This window comes from Ixodes scapularis, unplaced genomic scaffold, assembly GCF_016920785.2.
Source record: "Ixodes scapularis isolate PalLabHiFi unplaced genomic scaffold, ASM1692078v2 PGA_scaffold1__304_contigs__length_218370807, whole genome shotgun sequence".
NCBI classification, from domain to species: Eukaryota; Metazoa; Arthropoda; class Arachnida; order Ixodida; family Ixodidae; genus Ixodes; species Ixodes scapularis.
In genome coordinates, this window is record NW_024609846.1 from 211,716,662 (window position 1) to 211,731,837 (window position 15,176).

The 15,176-nt window shown below is 46.2% G+C and overlaps 1 protein-coding gene across 1 annotated transcript; it reads right to left on the reverse strand.

Moving 5' to 3' along the window:
• Positions 1–9,535: 9,535 nt before the first annotated feature.
• Positions 9,536–13,759, reverse strand: LOC115325077. The gene is made up of 8 exons (XM_042290463.1): positions 13,722–13,759; positions 12,422–12,800; positions 12,178–12,342; positions 11,900–12,086; positions 11,142–11,384; positions 10,491–10,662; positions 10,220–10,368; positions 9,536–10,152 (listed from the first exon to the last, which is right to left on the reverse strand). The coding sequence occupies exons 1-8, from the start codon at positions 13,757–13,759 to the stop codon at positions 9,971–9,973; spliced, it is 1,515 nt and encodes a 504-aa protein (XP_042146397.1). The 3' UTR covers positions 9,536–9,970.
• Between the last annotated feature and the right edge of the window lie 1,417 nt (positions 13,760–15,176).

Genomic DNA, 15,176 nt, shown 5'->3' on the forward strand with positions numbered 1-15,176 from the left:
GTTATGCGTGAGCCTGCCTTCACGTCTGCTTACGTCACGGTTACCGGAACATCTGCGCTTCACCTTAAGCGTGACTACCAGATCAAGGGGACCGCCTGTTACGCGTTATTCGAGACACGGAATGTTTCAGTGAATTAAGCATAACGTAAGAAAACGGTTATGCGTGAACCTGCCTTCACGTCTGCTTACGTCACGGTCACCGGAACATCTGCGCTTCACATTAAGCGTGACTACCAGATCAAGGGCACCGCCTGTTACGCGATATTCGAGAGACGGAATGTTTCAGTGACTTAAGCGTAAGGTAGGAAAACGGTTATGTGAGAACCTGCCTTCACGTCTGCCTCCGTCACGGTTACCGGAACATCTGCGCTTCACCTTAAGCGTGACTACCAGATCAAGGGGACCGTCTGTTACGCGATATTCGAGAAACGGAATGTTTCAGTGACTTAAGCGTAAGGTCGGGAAACGGTTATGTGTGAAGCTGCCTTCACGTCTGCTTACGTCACCTTTACCGGAACATCTGCGCTTCACATTAAGCGTGACTACCAGATCAAGGGCACCGCCTGTTACGCGATATTCGAGAGACGGAATGTTTCAGTGACTTAAGCGTAAGGTAGGAAAACGGTTATGTGTGAACCTGGCTTCACGTCTGCTTACGTCACGGTTACTGGAACATCTGCACTTCACCTTAAGCGTGACTACCAGATCAAGGGGACCGCCTATTACGCGATATTTGAGAGACGGAATGTTTCAGTGACTTAAGCGTAAGGTCGGAAAACGGTTATGTGTGAAGCTGCCTTCACGTCTGCTTACGCCACGGTTACCGGAACATCTGCGCTTCACATTAAGCGTGACTACCAGATCAAGGGCACCGCCTATTACGCGATATTCGAGAGATGGAATGTTTCAGTGACTTAAGCGTAAGGTAGGAAAACGGATATGTGTGAGCCTGCCTTCACGTCTGCTTACGTCTCGGTTACCGGAACATCTGCGCTTCGCATTAAGCGTGACTACCAGATCAAGGGCACCGCCTGTTACGCGATATTCGAGAGACGGAATGTTTCAGTGACTTAAGCGTAAGGTAGGAAAACGGTTATGTGTGAAGCTGCCTTCACGTCTGCTTACGTCACGGTTACCGGAACATCTGCGCTTCACATTAAGCGTGACTACCAGATCAAGGGCACCGCCTGTTACGCGATATTCGAGAGACGGAATGTTTCAGTGACTTAAGCGTAAGGTAGGAAAACGGTTATGTGAGAACCTGCCTTCACGTCTGCTTACGTCACGGTCAACGGAACATCTGCGCTTCACCTTAAGCGTGACTACCAGATCAAGGGGACCGTCTGCTACGCGATATTCGAGACACGGAATGTTTCAGTGACTTAAGCGTAAGGTCGGAAAACGGTTATGTGTGAAGCTGCCTTCACGTCTGCTTACGTCATCTTTACCGGAACATCTGCGCTTCACATTAAGCGTGACTACCAGATCAAGGGCACCGCCTGTTACGCGATATTCGAGAGACGGAATGTTTCAGTGACTTAAGCGTAAGGTAGGAAAACGGTTATGTGTGAACCTGCCTTCACGTCTGCTTACGTCACGGTTACTGGAACATCTGCACTTCACCTTAAACGTGACTACCAGATCAAGGGGACCGCCTGTTACGCGATATTTGACAGACGGAATGTTTCAGTGACTTAAGCGTAAGGTCGGAAAACGGTTATGTGTGAAGCTGCCTTCACGTCTGCTTACGTCACGGTTACCGGAACATCTGCGCTTCACATTAAGCGTGACTACCAGATCAAGGGTACCGCCTGTTACGCGATATTCGAGAGATGGAATGTTTCAGTGACTTCAGCGTAAGGTAGGAAAACGGATATGTGTGAACCTGCCTTCACGTCTGCTTACGTCACGGTTACCGGAACATGTGCGCTTCACATTAAGCATGACTACCAGATCAAGGGCACCGCCTGTTACGCGATATTCGAGAGACGGAATGTTTCAGTGACTTAAGCGTAAGGTAGGAAAACGGTTTTGTGTGAACCTGCCTTCACGTCTGCTTACGTCACGGTTACCGGAACATCTGCGCTTCACATTAAGCGTGACTACCAGATCAAGGGCACCGCCTGTTACGCGATATTCGAGAGACGGAATGTTTCAGTGACTTAAGCGTAAGGTAGGAAAACGGTTATGTGTGAAGCTGCCTTCACGTCTGCTTACGTCACGGTTACCGGAACATCTGCGCTTCACATTAAGCGTGACTACCAGATCAAGGGCACCGCCGGTTACGCGATATTCGAGAGACGGAATGTTTCAGTGACTTAAGCGTAAGGTAGGAAAACGGTTATGTCTGAACCTGCCTTCACTTCTGCTTACGTCACGGTCAACGGAACATCTGCGCTTCACATTAAGCGTGACTACCACATCAAGGGGACCGCCTGTTACGCGTTATTCGAGAGACGGAATGTTTCAGTGACTTAAGCATAACGTAAGAAAACGGTTATGCGTGAACCTGCCTTCCCGTCTGCTTACGTCACGGTTACCGGAACATCTGCGCTTCACATTAAGCATGACTACCAGATCAAGGGGACAGCCTCTTACGCGTTATTCGAGACACGGAATGTTTCAGTGACTTAAGCGTAAGGTCGGAAAACGGTTATGTGTGAAGCTGCCTTCACGTCTGCTTACGTCACGGTTACCGGAACATCTGCGCTTCACATTAAGCGTGACTACTAGATCAAGGGCACCGCCTGTTACGCGATATTCGAGAGACGGAATGTTTCAGTGACTTAAGCATAACGTAAGAAAACGGTTATGCGTGAACCTGCCTTCACGTCTGCTTACGTCACGGTTACCGGAACATCTGCGCCTCACATTAAGCATGACTACCAGATCAAGGGCACCGCCTGTTACGCGATATTCGAGAGACGGAATGTTTCAGTGACTTAAGCATAACGTAAGAAAACGGTTATGCGTGAACCTGCCTTCACGTCTGCTTACGTCACGGTTACCGGAACATCTGCGCTTCACATTAAGTGTGACTGCCAGATCAAGGGCACCGCCTGTTACGCGATATTCGAGAGACGGAATGTTTCAGTGACTTAAGCGTAAGGTAGGAAAACGGTTATGTGTGAAGCTGCCTTCGCGTCTGCTTACGTCACGGTTACCGGAACGTCTGCGCTTCACATTAAGCATGACTACCAGATCAAGTGGACCGCCTGTTACGCGATATTCGAGAGACGGAATGTTTCAGTGACTTAAGCATAACGTAAGAAAACGGTTATGCGTGAACCTGCCTTCACGTCTGCTTACGTCACGGTTACCGGAAAATCTGCGCTTCACCTTAAGCGTGACTACCAAATCAAGGGGACCGCGTGTTACGCGATATTCGAGAGACGGAATGTTTCAGAGACTTAAGCGTAAGGTAGGAAAACGGTTATGTGTGAAGCTGCCTTCACGTCTGCTTACGTCACGGTTACCGGAACGTCTGCGCTTCACATTAAGCATGACTACCAGATCAAGGGCACTGCCTGTTACGCGATATTCCAGAGACGGAATGTTTCAGTGACTTAAGCATAACGTAAGAAAACGGTTATGCGTGAACCTGCCTTCACGTCTGCTTAGGTCACGGTTACCGGAACATCTGCGCTTCACCTTAAGCATGACTACCAGATCAAGGGGACCGCCTGTTACGCGATATTCCAGAGACGGAATGTTTCAGTGACTTAAGCTTAACGTAAAAAAATCGGTTATGCGTGAACCTGCCTTCACGTCTGCTTACGTAACGGTTACCGGAACATCTGCGCTTCACCTTAAGCGTGACTACCAGATCAAGGGGACCGCCTGTAACGCGTTATTCGAGACACGGAATGTTTCAGTGACTTAAGCATAACGTAAGAAAATGGTTATGCGTGAACCTGCCTTCACGTCTGCTTACGTCACGGTTACCGAAACATCTGCGCTTCACATTAAGCGTGACTACCCGATCAAGGGCACCGCCTGTTACGCGATATTCGAGAGACGGAATGTTTCAGTGACTTAAGCGTAAGGTAGGAAAACGGTTATGTGTGAACCTGCCTTCACGTCTGCTTACGTCACGGTCACCGGAACATCTGCGCTTCGCATTAAGCGTGACTACCAGATCAAGGGCACCGCCTGTTACGCGATATTCGAGAGACGGAATGTTTCAGTGACTTAAGCGTAAGGTAGAAAAACGGTTATGTGTGAACCTGCCTTCACGTCTGCTTACGTCACGGTTACCGGAACATCTGCGCTTCACATTAAGCGTGACTACCAGATCAAGGGCACCGCCTGTTGCGCGATATTCGAGAGACGGAATGTTTCAGTGACTTAAAGGACAACTCCGCTCAATTCCAGGAATTTCGGGGTTTTTGGTGATTATACATTAAGATATACTAATAAACGGCTCGACGTCGTTTGTTTCTCAAAAAAGGAAATATAATTCTCGTAATCCTTCTTTACTCCTGATCACGAACCGAAACCGAAACTGCGCCCGCGCCTGGCAACATTGGTCCCGCGTCGTCATAGTCTGGGACAACCCACGTGGTACGAACGTCACCGCACGACCTCGCCGACCGCGCGGACGGACGGATCGGCGGAGCAAGCGTCGTCGCGCCGTGTCGTCTGCTCCACGGTCTCTGCAATTCAACGACGTGTGCACTTCCGCGGCCGCAGCGTGTTTTGACGCAGAAAAAGGCAAGTGGTTTTAAAGTTATGTTTTGGAACCATTAGTAGTTGGAAGTTAAGTAAACCACACTTAATATGTTGCAAAGAGTGTGCCCGGGCTCAATTTTCGCCGGAATATAACAAAGCGTAGTACTTTCGTTTGTTCTTGAGATAACGTTGTTTCTAGAGCGATTCGTTCCGACCAGTACTCGCTCCTAGGCTGTAATCTAACTCAACCGTTCTCCGTTTTCTTGATTATTTCGCAGTTGTAGAGTTTTCGTGGGAAAAAGTTCCATCCATGAGACCATGACTTACATCGCGCGACGAGTGATCTTATCTCGGAGTTTGCAAATGTCCCCGTTGAATGGACGCTCGCTCTACGCTTGTACGTGTAAATTCTGAGTCCTAGGGCCTGTTGTGTCTTACACGTGGTATTTATCGTGTGACACGGTGTATACAGTGGAAATACGTCGAAACGATCGGCGCGTCGTCGTGCTTGTGTCGAGCTCGAATAGCTTCCTGCGTGGTTTATAAACCGTTGTGCTTCTGTAATGTTCTACGTACCACGTGTTTTTTTTGTTTTTTTTTTGTTTTCAGTTGTGCACTCGCGGTCAGCGCAATACGGAGCACTTTTATATTGCGTAAAGGCGTTTCGTGCTCCGTATTATGCCGGCCATGGAAGTACTATTTACACGTATATTTCGTTAGTCAGTGAATACCCTCTGATCAGTTAGTGTTATCTGGATAAACCAACGCACACCTCCGCATATGTAGCAGACAACACATCTTTCAAGCCTGCAACAAATTAAGTTTTCACCATATATTTATTGACACGATCAGTTTCTTTTTCCGTCGTAGCAATATATATATACAATAAAATCATGTCGCACAATCCACACACAAATATAACAGAAATAATTAAAAAAGAAACTGCATAACACTATGTACAATACCTGGTTCAAACACAGCAATAATCAGCAGTAATAAATCTAGCATAACATTTGGGGCCCAATAAATGATTGAATGAAGGCACTTATTTCCTACATAATCACTGTATGATAGGAAATGTTCTGAGATGTGTTCGTGTCATCGCCAAGGCAGCAGGGTAGGCTTGTGGTATACGTTTGAAATCCTGTCTATTCATATGCTCCCGATTTCAGCACCTATGTCGGACGATGAGAGCCTGCCGCGAGAGGCAGACCTTGGAGGCTTGCGGCAAGGGGCCATCTACGTTCCTGACCCATATTTATTTGACCCTCCGTTACCAGCAAGGGAGCGACATGCCCGGCAGCAGCAGCAGAGTCAGGAGTCACAAGTCCGGTAAAACTAATCAATGAATCAGGATACTTGCGGATGTCAATATTTCTTTTTTTTTGTTTGATTGTCAGAGGATAAGTAGTGGGAATGGACTTCTTCCAAAACCGACGCGCCCCATTGCGGCGAAATACCACGCAGTGCACTCTGGAAACTAGTTGGCCACTCAGTTTCGGTTTCGACTGAGCAGATTCATCTCATGCTATCACGCCGCGACCGAACGCGCTGCTTGCATTTTCGATTATCTGCCTTTTTTACGAATGTACAATACACTCATTCTCGGGCGATACAAAACGAAGGCCGGGGCACTTTCCTTGGTTCCCGAAACACCGGATATTATGAGTGCGTATGCAAACGTAGTAAGACGTGGCTTAGTCACCTCATCTTTGAGTTCAATTTTAATAATCCCGTGTAATACCAGTGAAGTACAAGTGAAATTCGGTCACCTGAAGCAGTACACATATTTTGTTTGCCAAACGTCCGCTTCTTGTTACTTCATTGGGCTGATAGAAGATTAAGTTTTCGCAAACGCTGAGCTAGCTACGACGGAGGCCCTAACAAGCGTCCCCTACTCCTTACTCAGCCTTTTGGACGAGCTTTTACTGACGCCCAAGATCTGTGCCTGAACGGTGTGTCTGAAATTATCTCGGCATACTCGGGCAGGAAGAAAGCAAACATATAACAAATATTATGATCATTAGCAACCGTCAAATGCACTTTGAATAATTTCGTTCGTTTGGCGCACCGCATAGGAGTTCATGCCCAAAGTGGAAAGTTGATCCAGTTGGTTCGTGGTTCTCTAAATAATTAAAAGCGCCGAAAAAGTCAAGGACAAAGAAGAGGAACGACACAAGGTGCATTGTGTCGTTCCCCTTTGTCCTTATATTTTTTGGCGTTTTTAAGTATTTAAAGGCTCATGCCCGTCCTGCGCACTTCTGGGGACTGATGCGACATTTTTCACACCAGTGCTCGACTTTTGCTTTTTTTTAAAACGGTTTGTATGTGCGAATGTGCCTATACGATTGCAGGATAACTTTACGTGCATATGCGATGTTGAATATTAGTAAAATGGGGGTGGGGGGACTTCGCTTCGTGCAGTTCTGCAGGTCAGTACAGATAAGAGATGAGAAGTGTGTTATAATTGAGATTTTCAATGACACCTCCGAGTTCTACCTCGCGTACACAGGCGTATTAAGAAAACAGTAATTGCAAAAAGTAATATTTCGTCTATGGACGCACGAAACAAACAAACTTTCTGAACAACAACACTAATGTAAAGGCGCGAGCTCGATGTATGCATACTTATTGGTTGCTACAGCTTGTTGATTCATACATAAGCAAGATCCCCGAGCTTCGCAGCGTCGACATTCCCAGCACTGGCTCGTCCACATACCTCGAAACGCTAACAGAAAGGCTCAAGTACAAAAATACGAGCATGTGTTAAGACAAGCTATACGTCTCGGGCTTGTGCTATAGCCTCAAGGTCTGGCCATTTAGGTTAGTTTAGAGACCACAAATGATGTTTTCGGGACCAGAAAACATGAAATAACGGCCGTTACATGTCCACGCTCTGTGTGTAATTTCTTCTGGACGTGTCGATCGAAACCGAAACCATGGCACTCTCCTCCCTGGCCAACTAGTTCCCAGAGTGCAACGCGCGCCGTGTTACATACAGGGCTTTATGGAAGTAGTCTAATACTGCAGAAGCTCCATTTCCATTCTTACACATCGCCATACACTACTGTAGATCTAACATACTAATATTATTGCTAACAAATAATAGCAATACCCCCCCCCCCCCCAAGATGATAAAAAGCATATAATCCATCTCACAAGTTGTGTGCAGCGCAGCGAAAGGAATCGACGCAAGCGTGACTTCAGTCTGCGCTTTCCTTGAACGAGAACTTGTGCAAACTGACCACTGTGAAGAGCTATACTCCTGCTCCTGTGCCTTTAATAGTCATGCACACAACTTGTAAGATGGAGTGGGAGGCACTCACTTGATCGAATGACGTTTTAGCGAACGCCCACATTTCGCCGAATGACACTTTAGCGAATAGTTGGACGCCGCAAAGCGGCGTTTTCGGGTGGGCCAAATGGATTCACATTTTTGTAATGAGCCGCCGCAGACTGCTGCGGCGCAAACGCAGCGCGGCGGATGGGTTTAACGCGCGCCCCCGTTATTCGCTTAAACGTCGCTGTTCGCTAAAACGTCATTCGCTCATGTGATATGGACCCAAGATGGAGTATACAAGGCGGTACCTTCACTTTCGAAATGAAATTAATTACAATGAGCAGAACGTAAAGGCGCAAGTGAGCTGGTGTATATCAAACATTTTAGTGAAAAACCCGAGACTGAGGTATTGACAGACAACGACACGGAAGGGAAGGAGAACGCCTCAAATGCAGCTAAACCTTTATTGAGGACAGGACCCTTTATATAGGGTTGAGAAAGAAGGAAGAAAAAGGAACCTTTCTTCACACCGCCTCTCTCCACAAAAGACACGACACCGGACCTCTTAACAATGGGGTCCGGTGTTGTCTTTTGTGGAGAGAGGTGGTGTGAAGAAGGGTTCCCTTTCCTTCCTTCTTTTTTTCAACCCTTGTAAAGGGTCCTGTCCTCAATAAAGGTTTAGCTGCATTTGAGACATTTTCCTTCTCTTCCTTGTCGTCGTCTGTCAATACCCCAGTCTCGGATTTTTCACTACAATGTTTGAATTACAATCTTGGGTAAATGTCTTTTCAGGTGCACCTGTGGAAACTGCCCAGAGGAATCAGGGCAATGTTGCCGTGAAATACCAAATGTTGCACAAAAAATTGTGGGGAAGTGCATCACAGACCACGAACTTTTTTCACTTGTGTGTTTGGATGTGCGGTTGCTGGACATAGCATATGAGAAGCTGCGATTTTTTGAACCAACATATTTGGAGCCAGCTGCTGGGGATCAAAACAAGTAAGAGAAGTTCTGTTACAGCGGATAAAAAGTGAACACACCACAAATTTCTAAAAAAATACTTTCTAAAATGGTTTGTATATCATAGTCGGTGTTCATTGCAGAGGATAGTTCTCCTCCCGTTAACTTTTGGCTACTATACGAGCACGTAAGCACGAGTAACAAAACAACTATACTCATTTTCAACAGTATAACTGTAGCAAAAATAAGTTCTGCGCCTCCAGTACGGTTAACATTCCACATCAGTTCATAATTTTTTTGAAAACATACAGATTTGAAGTAACAAAGGATTATACTTTTTCCCTCGTTATTGTTGCGCTGTTTCCACCTTTGAAGATGCCCAACTCGCCCAACTTCCTCCCTTGTTGAACGAAGTATTGTTGTTTTTTGCCCTCTGACAGCCATACTTTTTGCAAACTACTTCAAACAGTGTATTAACTATAATCGGTCACAGGTCAAGAAGCAGTAGATGCTCCGCCTTCAGCGTGAGCTTTCTCCCCCTGAAAACACATGTGTGCACATAGAAGCAAAGCACAGCTGAAGGCAACAAGCATGTGCTGGAGGCAGAGCTTCTCTCGCATTCTTGACCTGTGACCGACTACATGTGTGAAACTAGGCCTAGAGTGTAGCTGGTATTGTTGTTGACTCAACCTACAGATGGCAAAAAAGAAAGAATGAAGCAGGGGGACATGTTGCATAAGCCTTGGGGCAGAGGTATGAAGGAGGAAGAAGTTGATCACACATTATGGCCGACAGTTCATTACTAACACACCAGCTACAAATACTAAACCTGGATATAACAGTGTCACGCCCTTACACACACTGCTCGTGTGTGAGGCTTTTCGGTGAACTCAACTTTGCTGTTCTTACTATTTCCAGAAAATACAGATACACCGCCTACAAGGAGTTTGTTTGGTGGATGTGGGGAAGACTGGGCAGGTTCCGCCGCGTCAGGCTCCCGTGCTGTGTGGAGGCTAGAATCCGAGAGGAATTTCCCTCAGCTACGTACACTGGCTTCCACTACTCCTGAGTGTGGAAGCGGGACCTGTGGGCCAAGACTGCATCTTCCTTGTTCGGCCTCTGGGCAACACTGCACAAAGGGGGCCTACGCGGGCGGGGCCCATTGGCAGCTGTGGCCTCCCGGTACGTCCTCGAAGCTTCCGCCAAATCCAAGCAGCAGTGGAGCAGCCTCTGGACATAGTCTAAACGAACAAAGAACCGGGATCTTCAAGCTGCAGCCAATGTTTCAATAAATGTGTTTGCATTTACCGTATGACGCAGTCTCCATGATTCGCTGGACAGACCATTCACCCTTCCGAGACTTTGGGTATCGGAGTGCGAACCGCTTCTTGTTGTCCTTAGTGGTCGCCTGCTTCCGGTCGGAATTTTGATTATAGTGCATGACAGCAATGGCAGTCCTGCGAAAGTAAAAAAAAAAAATGGGGGTAAAAGCCAGAGATTAATATGACTAACATATTTCACAATTATACAAAGAGTACAAATGAGCATTGTTCTATCAAATTTCACAATCACAGCCTACCGTGCCTCCATGCCCTCAAAACAGAAGTGTGTCGATTTGGGGGTGAACCTGATCAGCAGGCTGTGAAACGACTCCAGTCGGTATGTTTGGCCCTCTCCAGACAGTCTTGGGAGATCTTTCAAAAGCTGTGCTGATGTGAGGATCTTTTGCAATGCCATGTATGGCTCAGTTCCTGTAATTAGAAGCAGCACCATATTAACTGGAGACAATGTACACAGCGTGACACTGTTAGCACGAGCAAGTAATTCTTTGTGTTTTTCAAAAAGAATTCACTCACTGTCATCAAAACAACTAGTGGTGGAGAATACTCGCTCAACTAAGTGTTTAGATTTCATGTTCGTCAATGTTTTGTTGTAGCGAATTGCTAAAAAACACAGATTTTATCTACACTGATAGTGACGCACACAGTGCTACACTATCAGTGTAGCACTGTGTGCGTTGTGGAATTCCCCTCGTGTCGCAGCAGTTCCTTTCTTCTGACTGTAAATTAGCCGCAACTACTGTTTTACATCTGCAAGCGATGTAACGAGTTATTCTGTAATTCCACCTTTGTGAGCCATCAAAGCAGCCCACAAAGATATATGACTTTTACTACAGATGATATAAAGGTTGAAATTATGATATGAGTGCTCTAACAGCAATTTGTTTTACCTTCCTGAAGCCATCTGCGGTGTTCAATCGGGGCATGCGTGCACGCAGGGTACAGGGAGTTGGGGTGCTCGTGCACATTGATTACATGTCTCATGACCGACATCCATTTCGCTAGGACCAGTGCACCACAGTCATCACTTGTCTGGGCACACCAGTAGACATGTGCCCGCACTGTCTTCACCCAGGCATTCAGGATGTTGTTGCGTTTAGTCTTCCCAGCAATGGCCATCTTGCTTCCGATGCCTAGAAATTAAAAAATGTGCATGCGTGGCCACCTCAGTACCAACCTACTAGCTTGCAGAACACTGAAAGCACTGACATTTGACATGGTCCCGAATCGGTATTGCTGTAAAATTGCAGCAGCATGATGCCTGCAGTATGGACAACTTTGTGAGCTTCGTGTAGCATGAACAAGAACCTATAAAAGATTCTGTAAAAACACATTTGATATTCTTACAGGACCATGCTAGAATGACGCCTTGCTAATCTTAATAATGTGTGTCGTGCTATATTTACAATAACGCATTCTCGGGTATGCAACTAGGGAACTGCTAAAACAGACACGGCAAAGATGTGTCAGGAAATGTCAGTCCTTTTATCCTTCTTGTGACCTCTTTTTTTAAATTCCATACTACATTTTACTCTCGTATTAAATGCCAATTAAAAATCACAGTATGCTGTTTACTAGAAAGTGGCTTCACCCTTGGTTCTACTCTGAAGTGACGAGTGTTATAATTAATTTTTTCAAATAAGGTTACCTTTGGCGACATGCCATGCATCAAACCGGTGTCTGGTGTCGGGATATTCATTCTTCAGAAGCGTGTTCACCCCGACATGCCGGTCCGTCACAAGCACATCTAGACACAGTCCTCGGCCAAGGAGGAAGTCCAACGAGCGCTTGAGGCCCTCTGTTTCCATATGGTTACTTGATTTTACTTCTGTTGACTGGTGTAGAAAAAAAAAGGTACCAAAACGTTTTTACCTCAATCAACCAATGCAGTGATCACAAAACAATTTCTATTTAGCAAATTCTTACCTGGACAATCTCAAAATGCAAGATCTTGTTCGCATTAGTGTCCAACAGAGAGTAAGTTCCATACTTGGCCGAGTATCCAGGCGAGTCGGCGCGGCCATCGCCAGCCAGATGGAGTCTCCTGCCATGCATTGCGGCCAGCAGAGTGGTCTGCTCCGCTTTCCAGGCCTTTGAAATGGAAACACCTAATGTCAGTCTCAACCAGACAAAATGGTCACCTAGCCAACACTTTTTATATGCAGTGTACCTTTGTTGCAGCAGGAAATACCAGGCAGCCCTGGACTTTGTAGAACTGAGATTTCCTTAGGACAGCAATGCCTATTGAGCTCAACAGTCGAAGAACTCTTGTAGGACTGGCCCCAGAATATGTGACAGCGGCAGGCAGGAGGATGTTGAGGAGAGCCTTGCCATTTACCAGGGCCTGATTCTGCCACTCCCTCTTGTGGCCTCGAACACACGTGATTACGGCGTGAACAAAGGTCCCCTGGTGCCTGAGCTTCGTTCGGGTCGGAGACAGGCACTGAATGCAAACCGCAAACAGCTGCAGAAGCATTGATGCAGTAACCAAGTACTTTTTTTCCTTGATCGGGTCCACTTCCGGTGAACAGCTGTCGCAGTTTTCTTCCCTGCCAAACGCAGAAGAGAAAATCAAACCACAAAGCGTTAGTCAGAATCTAGTACATTTCACAAGCTATTCTGTCCCGTTGAAAGTTGGGCGACTTGGTTGTGCATAGTTATGAAGAAGAAAACAGCGCTCGGTTTGTGTGTTTTCTGTTCCTTGTCCTCCGTACCTTTGGTGCTGTTTCCTTCATAACTATTCTGTCACTTCTAATTTCCCGTTTTATCATGCTCTTTTCGGTGCATTGCACATACAATTCAACAAGAGGTTACACATGCAATGTCTTGTATGAATTACATTATTTTCCCACCTGTTCAGGTCTCCATGTGGTTACAGTATAAATAAAAAAATAAATAAATAAATAAAACATATTTAGTCCTATTCATAGCATAATGATTTCTGGGAAGATGCAGAGGGCACGTACTCGTGTGTTACATCCGAGGTCGCAGAGTCGTCGGAGCAAGCACTGGTGTCCAATGAATCGGGCTCATCATCGGAGTTGACGGAATCATTTGGCCTGTAGCTTCGGTCCAGGATGTCTGGCTCGTCGGACATATCGTCGGACTCACTGGAGTTGCCCTCCTCGTCGCTGGTGTCCGAAGAATCAGCCTCAGGTTCCACACGTTCAGGAATAACGTCCAAGTCTAATAACAAAGGGCCTGGGATTTGGCCACTTTCAGGTGAGGAACAAAATTGTCGCAAGTGTTCTCCTTCCTTTGCCGACGTGCCTTCAACTCCTTGCGGACGTTTAGGCACACTTGTCGCATTTTCCAGGGGGCTTTGGCCTGCTATAGGCAAAACAGACTGGTCGTCAGAAATGAACATCATGATGCAACAAGTTTACGACAAAAATGTATTGCATTAGAAGCTCAGCCATGAACTCTTTTCGTAAAAGCAACAATATTTTTGAGCCACCACATCCACCTACCTGGCTGTTCTGTTTGCACAGCTTTGCTGATGCCCCATTGCGGTGTCTGTGTACCTGACACAACAAAATCATGATATTTAGAAGACAAACTGGAATGCCATTAAGCAAATACCTTTTGTTAGCTTGCTTATGTATGTCTGGCTCAATGCATGAAATCCAGGTGGCTCCATGTCTGGTTCAACATCATCAAGCGAAGCATCCAGTGAGAGAACGTCGAATGCACTGGCTGTGCTACTATTTGCTACTGCAGCAGCAGTAGCTCGGTCCTCGCTCTGTAAAAGCAGTGAGTCAAGTGACAGCATATGCAAGCTTATGTAAGACAAAACTAGAAGCAATGAAAAAAACAAACAAAAAAAACATGGTAGGTTAACTCTGCACTAACCCAATTCTCACGGACGTCGTCTACAAGTTCATCCAGTGATGATTTGTGTGCTCCCGTGTGTTCGCCACGGTCGTCATCATGTGTAGCAGGCAAGCCATCACACGCAGAAGTTGCACTGGTGCTACATTCCACAAACGAAGCAACTGCAGCTTGTTTTCCAGTCTGTGAAGGCATTCAATGGACATATACTGTTATTGGTTTGGTCGCGACAGTGAAATCCTACATGAGCCAACTTTGTACGCAATGGCCGCGAGTGCTACAATGATGATTTGCGGCACACGCTTATTACAAACAGCAATTCACAATGCACTCTCAATATGAACTATTTTCGTCAACAAACGAAATTCCTCATACTGTCCTCAAACAAAAACAAACAGAAGGACATGCGTTAGTTTCCAGATTTTTAAAAGCTTCTTATTTGTTTTGAAGTTGCCTGACCAGAACTTTAAATGTACAATACCATAATGGTACATAATTTGGCACTACACAAAGTTGTATGGGGAGAAAACAAAGTGTCGAGATTTGCAGGCAGGCACGGAGCCAGGCTGTGCTACTATTTGCTACTGCCGCAGCAGTAGCTCGGGCCTTGCTCTGTAGAAGCGGTGGGTCAGGTGACATCTGCAAGCTTACGTACGACAAAACTAGAAGCAATGAAAAAAAACAATGATAGGTTAATTCGGCACTAACCCAATCCTCCCGGACGTCACCTACAGGTTCATCCAGTGATGATTTCTGTGCTCCCGTGTGTTCGTCACGGTCGTCATCAGGTGTAGCAGGCAAGCCATCACACGCAGAAGTTGCACTGGTGCTACATTCCACAAACGAAGCAACTGCAGCTTGTTTTCCAGTCTGTGAAGGCATTCAATGGACATATACTGTTATTGGTTTGGTCGCGACAGTGAAATCCTACATGAGCCAACTTTGTACGCAGTGGCCGCGAGTGCTACAATGATGATTTGCGGCACACGCTTATTACAAACGGCAATTCACAATGCACTCTCAATATGAACTATTTTCGTCAACAAACGAAACTCCTCATACTGTCCTCAAACAAAAACAAACAGAAGGACATG

Bases quoted from the DNA above. Each gene is read 5' to 3' on its own strand.
- LOC115325077 (XM_042290463.1), bottom strand. From the start codon at position 13,759: ATGGGGCATCAGCAAAGCTGTGCAAACAGAACAGCCAG. The intron at 12,801-13,721 runs GTAGGTGGATGT...TGCGTTTGGCAG, and splicing joins TGTGCAAACAGAACAGCCAG to GGAAGAAAACTGCGACAGCT. The intron at 10,663-11,141 runs GTAAAACAAATT...TTCTAATTACAG, and splicing joins CCGCAGATGGCTTCAGGAAG to GAACTGAGCCATACATGGCA.